General features: G+C 56.3%; 1 protein-coding gene across 1 annotated transcript in view; it reads right to left on the reverse strand.

Moving 5' to 3' along the window:
- Positions 1-238: 238 nt before the first annotated feature.
- The window catches only part of BAIAP2L2 (BAR/IMD domain containing adaptor protein 2 like 2), a 14,139-nt gene continuing 5,482 nt past the window's right edge, over positions 239-8,895 (reverse strand). The window contains exons 7-16 of the mRNA XM_009647841.2: positions 8,570-8,641; positions 7,840-7,956; positions 7,315-7,461; positions 6,711-6,863; positions 6,313-6,451; positions 5,286-5,511; positions 4,250-4,321; positions 3,723-3,903; positions 1,863-1,903; positions 239-1,029 (exon numbers count right to left, since the gene is read on the reverse strand). Of these exons, the coding sequence (XP_009646136.2) occupies positions 954-1,029; positions 1,863-1,903; positions 3,723-3,903; positions 4,250-4,321; positions 5,286-5,511; positions 6,313-6,451; positions 6,711-6,863; positions 7,315-7,461; positions 7,840-7,956; positions 8,570-8,641 (1,224 nt within the window). The 3' untranslated portion in view covers positions 239-953. The remainder of the gene's footprint in view (positions 1,030-1,862; positions 1,904-3,722; positions 3,904-4,249; positions 4,322-5,285; positions 5,512-6,312; positions 6,452-6,710; positions 6,864-7,314; positions 7,462-7,839; positions 7,957-8,569; positions 8,642-8,895) is intronic.

Raw genomic sequence — 8,895 nt, forward strand, 5'->3', positions numbered from 1 at the left:
CCCCCTGGCCCCCATGTCCACCCCAGCCCCCTGGGCTGGCATTTGCCCTAGCCAGAGCCATGGCACTGCGGCATTCAACACCCCAACCACGGGCAGCCATCATGGCCCCGGTGCTGGCGGGGACCCCACGTCCTCCTCCCCCTGCATCCTCTGACCAAAGTGATGTCCCAGCTGTAGGGATGCCTATGGAAAGATCATTCTCCATTTTATTTAAAAAAAACCAAACCAAATCTTTTCCGCAGGACAACAGGTGAAGGAGCAGGGTGGCAGTGCTGGGCACTGTCACCTGCCCCCACTGCCCCCACCTTGCCCCGGGGCTGCCCAGCAAGAGAAGAGGCTGCGCCGGGGCAAAAAGGGGCAGACGCTGCTACAGATGGACACGGTTGCCAAAGGGGCCGAGAGCAGAGAACTGCACACTGCAGACCCTGGCAGCCAGACCATGTGGCTGGAAGCTGCCTTGTGGCCTCCTGCCTTTGCAGTTCATTCTTCTGGTAGCAAAGGGACTGTTTGGCGAGTGTCCTTCTCTGCCCACAGCAGGGCTAGCAAAGCTTCGCCTTCCTCGTCCTGCTAGCACTGCCCCACGCTGCAGATGATCTTACCCATCCGTCCCTCTGTCTCCCAGACCAGCAGCATCCCCTCCCCCAGGCCACCAGCACCAGTAACACCAGACGTCTCCCACTCAAGTACAGTAACATCACACGGGAAGGGGGGACGGGGGACAATCCAAAAAGAGCAGCAGGGATCTGCTGCTGGCTAAAGCATGCCAGACAGACAGCCAGGCGAGATGGGTCCCCATGACCCGGAGGGAAGGGAGGGGAAAAGAGAGGTTACTCCATGAGTGGTAGCATTAGGTTGCTGCCCAGCTCGCGGTGGGGTGTGGGGGGGTGTCACAGCCCGTCACTTGCATGCCTCCCCCTTCCCTGCTGAAATTCTCTGCCATCCACAGCCTTGCTTCATCGGATGATGGGTGCCGAGCGGTCGTTGGTGACCGTGGGACGCAGCTTGACTGTGGCAAAGGGGTTGGTACCTCTGGAAGGGGAAAGGAAAGAGGCAACTGTCAGGAAATCTGCAAAGACCATGCAGGGGTCCTGCTGACCAAGCAAAAGCTGTTCAGCCCTGCCAGACAGCCACCTCCATGCCAAGGAGGAGAGTGCGGTAAAGCTGGCTGCTGAGTATGTTTTCTCCCTCCTTAACACACCCTGCTGCAGGTTTCCCTGTGGCTCCCCTTGGGCTCTCCTCAAGGCTTCTCACCCTCCCTCTTCCACAGGATGAAGAAGGGACACCAGCAAAAGGCTGTCCCTTGTGGTAGCCCTCTGCACTTGTGGCCCCTGACCCTCCAAGCAAGGAGTCAGGGAGGAGAAAGAGGCCACAGCACCGTGCCAGAAGCATGGAGACACCAGCCCTGCTGCAGGGGGAAGGACAGCAGGGATTTATGGCAAGTTTCATCTCTACAGGCCTGACTCATCAAAGCTAAAAGCTAGGTCCCTTACACCTCAGCCCTTTCCAAGCAGGCAGAGCTGCACGAGTCATGTAGCTCCACACTCAGGCTGCAAGCTGCTATTGCGGCCTTTCCAAGATGGATTAGAAGGAGGATGCGGGTCTGGCCATCTGCTCCAGGGTGCTCAGGTCCTACCTCGTGTTACCAGAGGTAGGAGAGCGCCTTCCAGGTCAGCCAGAATGGCCCACCTCCGTGGGCCCACCTCCTGTCCTGGAAGGTGGGTTGTGCATTGCTTTCCTCCAAATGCTTCCCTGTTCCTCCCATGTTTGATAATCCAAAAGGTTAAATAATAGTATTGCAATAATGTTGTGTCCCCCCCCACCCTGCCTGACGATTCCAAAGCGCAGCTCGGCGCCTCACTCACCGTGGGAAGAGTTCAGGGGGCTGGTCAAATACTCCTGATTTCTGCAGTGAAGAGAAAGGCAGCAGTGAGCGATCCGGGGAGGGGAGGGGAACAGTGAGACAAAAGTGGGGCAGGAAACACCGCACGCATGGAGGAAGATTTCACAAAACACTTCAGTGCATTAGGAGCCCAAGTCCTATTAACAGGGCTCTGACTCCTTATTCATTCAAATTTTGCATCATCTCTGAAATTCCCCGCTACAGATAACACCCTGATTTCTGTGGTGGGGGTTGTCCCTACACCACAGGTTCCCTGTCCCCCTCGGATACCTCCCTGTGTCTTGGGGAAGAAAGGAGATGCCCCGGATCCCCAAAGTGTCACGTCTGAAGAGCACAGCAAACAGTGATAGTCTGAGCTACATTTCGCCCTGCCAGCACAGCCAGAGATGCCCCCCTCACATTGCTCACACACCCCTGGCAAAGAGTTTATCATCGGTGCCTTCACATGCTTCCTGCATCCACAAGGAACACAGGGGCTGTAGAGCTGCACCCTACCCTACACCACATAGTGCTTAAACGTGGACCAACCCGATGGAGAAAGATGGACCCAGGCCCCATGGCCCTTATTCTTGGCCAGTAGATAATGAAGGATCAGAGACAACTGGCCCACCAAAGTACACCGGTTTCTGTAGCTGGTGGCAGACAAGGCGGCCATGTGTGGCTATCTGTGTTGCAGCTGGGAAGTCAAACATGCAGCCATTTGCTGCTGGCTCAACTGGAGGATGCCTTGGGCAGAAGTTTAGAGCGAGGCTGAGTCTTTCTAAACTTCTAATGAGGCTCAGTTTCTCTGCCATGGTACTCTAAATGCTCCGCATGCTTCATTGCTCAATCCCAGCCCTACCACTACACCTTAGACCTGGGACTGGATGGAAACCAGTGACCCAGAGGGGGAGATAGGTGGCAGAGCCTGTTCCCCTCTGCGCTGTGCAGCCTGAGGCTCCCTGAAAGCACAGAGTGGGACATGAAGGGAAAAAAGAGTAATTAAATGTTAAATTTTTCAATCCTTTAAGCCATCCAGTGCTTGCAACCTCACACTGGCCTGGCAACAGCAGCCAGAGATGAGGTTTCCCAGCCTCCTGTGAGACTCAGCAAGTAAATGCCCGCAGGCAGCACCATCCTTCCCTCTCCCGTGTCCTCATCTTTAACTGTACTTGGCTGTAACTTTGTCCTCACCAGCCAATTCCCCACAGCTGGAAGCAGTGATAAGTGGAGCCATAAGCCAGGGGTTGGACACAACTTGTTCTAAGGCTCTCGCTGTGCTCTCAGCCTTTGGCCCTAGCTTTCCCCTTACCCCAGCTGTGACTTTTACCCAACCCTTGCTTGAATTTAGAAGAGGAGCCCTATGAAACTCCTCTCCATTCTCTGAAGGGAGAAGGAGGATGGCATCTCTGTTAGCTGGTCACCCACTCCCAGCCCAGCCTGATCACTCCATGGTCCTACTATTAGCAGAAAGAGGTGCTGCCCTGGAGCCACCAGAAATCAGGCTGGGAGGTCATGGAGAAAAGGACTGAACTGAAGGGTCCCTGGTGAGCAAAAAGAGAGAGAAATGAGGAGGGCAGGGGCAGAAACGCAGTCCCTTGGGGGAACAAAGCCAGGCACTGTGGATCTGCATGCACAAGGCTGACTGGCAGGGACCAGACTGGGTGAGAAAGGCCAGTGCTAACAAGACCCCTTAGCTCAGGAAGGGAGGAGGTCACACACCAACACCTGGAAGGCGTTTTTCTTTCTCGACAGGCCAATACAGAAAAGGTGTGCCTCGGAGGAGGAAAGTCAGACATGGCCCACTCCACACACACAGACCAGTTACTCCTCCTGCACTCACCTTGGAGCCAGAACTGACTGGGGTGGCCATCCCACTCTGGTGACTGCTGGCACCTAACAAGAGGGGAGGTGGGTTCGGCAAACTGGGCTGGGCAGCAGCAGGCCAGTAATTGATAGAGGAAGCAGTGCTGGGACGGTCCAGGATGTCATCCATACTATGACTGCTTCGCAGTGGGAAGGACCTGAGCAAGAGGAGAAGACAGTGTGGGGTGAGAGTGAAAGAGCAAGAAACAGGGAGCAGCAGAGGTGCCACCCATAACATGTATCTGCGGGATGTCTCTGGACAACATACACAGGGCTTGGACTGGCCCAGCCACAAGTGCCTTTGAGAAGATACTGCACATGTCAGGGGAGCCATCTAGGGTAAGCCTGTGAGATCTCGGGGCACAGCAAGGCTCTCAGCAGATGCTCCAGCATGAGGAGCGCTGCAGCTCTCCATGGGGCACACGCTGAACAGGTACCCCACTGGTGTTAGTGACCTACCAGGAGCCACTCCAGCTCCTGCCTGGCCAGTTGGCCTCCTGTTACCTGGTGGCTGGCTCCTCCATCTCCCTCGCATCCTCCAGAGGCTTGACATAAGCTTCGGGGAACCAGCCGCACCTAGGGCACAGGAAGAGAGACGAATGAGGTCCAGCCAACCATGGTTTGTGGTTCTTCAGATCCAGCTGCCCAGCACTCCTGATCTATACCCATCCCATGCATCAGCCAAGCCACTGCTGCTGCTACCACATGTGACAGGGTTTCTTGCACATCTTTCACCCTTAGGTGGGGCACCGGGTTATTGCAAGACAGTCCTTGAGCTTGGAGCAGGCCTCGCTGATCTCAGAGGCTGTGCAAAATGCCTGCGACCGGGAGCAACGCCAGTGCAATCCAGGAAGAAACACTCGGACTGAGCATGGTCGCCAAGGCCAGCACACAAGGCAGCTGTGGAAATCCCTTCTCCGGGCAAAGCAGCTCCACCCCAGCAACCCCCCAGGAAGCAAGGCACTGCGTTTGCTCATCTCATATCTCAGTGTGAGCTTCCCTGCAGAGCACGGTGCAGGGTTGCCGCATGGAACAGGGCAGCCTTTGCACACACACACACGTGTGGGCTGGCAGTGCCACAGGGAGTAATTCAGTAAGCGCTGGGTGCAGCAGTTTCCATGTCTTGCCTGTGCTGGAGGGCACAGCGGCAGTTGCGGCGTGAGCTGAGAAATGCCAGGCCTCTTGGGTAACTCCAGCAGTTCACAGCCCTGAGCTGGGTCCCATGGCAGGAGTCAGTCAGTTGTGCAAGCCGGGAGGGGGTCGCTGCATCCCTGGCTCTTCTACCCAAAGCCCCTGGAGCTTTCTCATGCATGCTTACCCTGCCCCACCGCATCTCCTCAGCTTGGAGAGCCCCTGTGCTATGGTCAGCCCATGACTGAGGACATGGCAATGTCCCACCCAGATGGTGGGTGACACTCGGTGCCCAAGGCCATGCCAGGAGGGGAGGGGGGAGATAATTTCAGGCTTAAGCCTCCCAGCTCCAGACCCAACAAGCCTGCATCAGCCTGCCAGGCCGATTTACAGCGCCGAAGTCACGTACGTGGATGAGCCCTCCAGCTTGCCATACAGCCAGCCATTCTGTGCGTCCGGCATCAGCACTGTAATGACATCCCCGGGGTCAAACCGCAGCAGGGTCCGGTTGGCGCCCGTCGTGTGGGGCACGATAGCCTGCACTCTCGCCATGCCGCTCCGCCTCCTGCCTTCGCTGCCACCGCTGGCCTCGCCAAAGGAACCAGAACGGGAGATACGGCCGGCAGGGAGCAAACCTGCAGGGAGGCATCAGAGGGGTCTGGCTGGAGTCCAGCGTCCTGCTGCAAGACGCACGCTGCCTTGAAGGGACCAGCACTCCCCCAGTCAAGTAATTATCCTAGAGGAGTAGATGGCCTTTGTCTGCAGGCAAAGAGCAGGGCATAGCATGGGAAGGGGTAAAACATTCATCTTGCAGGAGAAAATTAACTCAAGCTGAAACCACTTGCTTTGCACTATGTCCTCTTTGGCCAGATGTCTAGGGCACAGGCACTGCCTGCTAAATAACTGACTGATGTCCCTCTTCCCAACCCTGCTAGAGCTGCTAAGAATTTGGGTCATTTTCCTCTCCCCCTGCCCCTTCCTTTTTTTTTTAAACACTTCAAGCTGAAATTTTTCAGGAAGGAAAAGCAGGTGAGACATGAGGCAATTGGCTGGGTTTTGTAGGGCAGGGTAATATTTAATCTGATAGCGCAAGGGAAGGTGCGTTACCAAAATGGGAACTCCAGTAAGAACCAGCCCTTGTGGTTCAAGGAGCCTTGAAAATTGCACACCTGTGGGTCCCCCCCACTACACAGCCAGCCAGAAAACCTGGCCTTGTCCTGGATGGACCCTGCTCTGAAGGTTGTGCTCACCCCCTGTTTCATTCAGCCTTGCCCTCCCCAGCCCCCATATGCACTGTCCTCTCACCACGCCCAGGAATGTGGCTGAGGACCGCTGGTCAGATAGTATGGTGGTCCCTCCCCAAACCCAACCCTGTTCCCAGAGAGGCCCAACCGCTGTGTCTCCCCCACAGCATTGCTCTCGGACATGGGTCATACTGGCTGATGGTGTCCTCCGCAGCGGCTGCCTGGGGGGCTCTGGTTGAGGAGACAGTCTCATTTCGGGAGACTCCAGAGAGAAGACGCTGGCTCTGCTCCCAGTCATGGAAGAAGCAAAGTCCCCAGGGAGTCTCTGGGACTGTTGGAAGGAAAGGAGGCTGAGTCCACAAGGAAATGCTCTGAGAGATACCCAGTCCCCCTCAGAAAGCCAAACCCAGCACGTTCCCCCATTGCAGCCCATATACACGCTTCCCTTCATCTTGGCCAGGAAAGGCCACAGAAGCTGGACAAGGCAGCAAGTGCCACAGTCGGCCAAGTACTGGCCTTGCTTGGCAGCCTGCAAGGGGCAGCTGCAGCCCCACCACCGCCAAGGCAGAGGCTGTCTGTGGGCTGCTCACCATCTCGAGGTGGGTGGGGGTCAGCCGGCCCGGTGGATACCCCTGGCCGTGGGAGGCTGCAAGAAGCCCCTGAGAGTGGCTGTTTGAGGGGTTGCGGCTGGCCTCCAGCTGCTCCTTCCACTGCGGCGCCTTGGTCTGGATCATGCTCCGGGCCTGGGGCGAGAGAGAAGAAAAGGGGGTGACGGACAGGGCAGAACAGCTACAGAGGGAGCCGTGCATTAGACTAGGTCCCCTCACAATTATGTTTGTGGGAACGGCTAACCAGAGCCCCGCGAGGAGTGAATTTCTAGGATGGCACCCTCCAGCAGAGACCCAATGACCCTGCCATGAACACCTACATTGCCCTTCCCTCTCCCATTGCTCACACACCCAGCTAGCCCCATGTCAGCACCGTCCCCACCCCTGGCCGTGATCTCCCAGCCTAGTACAGTCAGCCTGGACTCCACAGCAAGAAATGAAATAGAGTTTCCCACCCAGTCCATGCACAGATGCTGCCTTCATCCAAGGGGTGGCTCAAGCCCTGGCTCCCTCCTGCCTGCATGCCCTGTCTCCAGCCATGCTGCCTGCTCCCCCAGCTCTGCTCCCTGGCATGCCAGGGCCGTACCCTGCTGTAAAACTGGAGGAGAGTGTTGTAGAGCATCTGGTGCTTTTCAGCCAGGAAGCGGTAGCGGCGTTTCTCCTCCAGCTCAGCCTCCCTCTGACTCTCAGAGACGAACGCCTGCATCTCTGAGCGCAGTCGCATCACATTCTCCTGGGCCGCAGGGGAAAGAGGGAGGAAGGGATCAGTGTAAATCCAGCAGAGTGGCTCACACATGGCAGGGGAAAGGGTGAAATGGGTCATCATGTCTACCAGCTTCCCAGTCCACTAGCAGTGCTGGAACAGCACACACCAAGTCCTTGCTCACTGAGGCTAAATGAGGCAAGGGCTTGGCAGGAGTGAGCACCACAGGTCAACAGCACCCTGTAGAAAAGGAGTTTCCTCCTTTCCAGATAAGCCTGCTGCCTTTTGGATGTTGGGGACAACGCCATGGCTTTTAAGAAAGGACAAGGGTGCTCAGAAATCAGTCCTGGCTCCAAATAAATCATCCAGTTCTTTTTTTCAACACCTCTTCCTCCAGTCGCTGCTCACCTTCATCTCCCGGACATTTTTATCGCGGGCCCTCTCCATTCTCCACAGTTCTGTCATGCACTTATCCAGGTTGGTGGCTCTGCGCTGGTACTCCAGCTCATACTGCTTCTGGCTCTCCTGCCAGGGAGAAACCAGGCTGGGTGAGGAACCAGAGACCCAGCCACACTGTGATAGAGAAGGGGTCCTGCTCTGATGGGTGGTTGAGGATCTGAGTCCCCCTGAAATCAGGCTTGACCTGGTCTTCTTATAAAAAGTCTTTTTTTTACCTTTCTCTTCATTTTGAAAGGCCTCAGAGTGCTAATGAGCCTTGGGATCATAGGAGCAAAAACTGGCACCCAGCTTCCCCAGCACTGGGAGCAAGCCCCCAGGCCTCTGTCTCCCCCCATGACACTTCCCACTGGCACAGCCAGCTGGGCCACAATAGCACAGGACCCACACCCATGCACAGGCTGTGGTTCAGCGAAGCTGGGAACTCTGCTTTTGGGATGCCAAGTTCCTCAGCCCCATTGAAGCATTTAGCAAGTCCCACTGCACAAAGGAGAACAGTTGCCTGCCCTCTTTATCATCAGCCAAACTGGGGGGGGGGTTGGCCCATGAGGAGAGAGGAAGGCCTCCTAATGCCTACTGAGGAAAGTCAAGGAAACACCTCAAGTGCGCAAATGAAAGCCCTTGGGTAGAGGGGAGAGGGAAACGAGGAGGGCTGAGGAGGAGAATGGAGCTCATCACTCACACTGATGAACTGCACATCCATTTTGCTGTTCTTCTCCACGTGCTGCAGCAGGTCCACGTGGAAGGTCTGAGCCTGGAAGAGGCAGAGGAGCTATCACCCTCATGACTTCACCATATGGGGTGAGGGGGCAGCTCTCAAAACCCACAAAGCTAGCAACTCCTCTGCTACCTGGACCCCATAGAGAAGCCAGAAATGGGCACATTAGGGCTACCATGGAGCAGCCCTGCAGCCTGGGGGTCAGCACACACACCACCCCAACTGTTAACCCCCAAGCTTTGACACGGGCACAGACAGCAGTGTCTGGAAGGGTTAGCATCCCCTCTGCT

This window comes from Egretta garzetta, unplaced genomic scaffold (assembly GCF_000687185.1).
Source record: "Egretta garzetta isolate BGI_Z169 unplaced genomic scaffold, ASM68718v1 scaffold51, whole genome shotgun sequence".
NCBI classification, from domain to species: domain Eukaryota; kingdom Metazoa; phylum Chordata; class Aves; order Pelecaniformes; family Ardeidae; genus Egretta; species Egretta garzetta.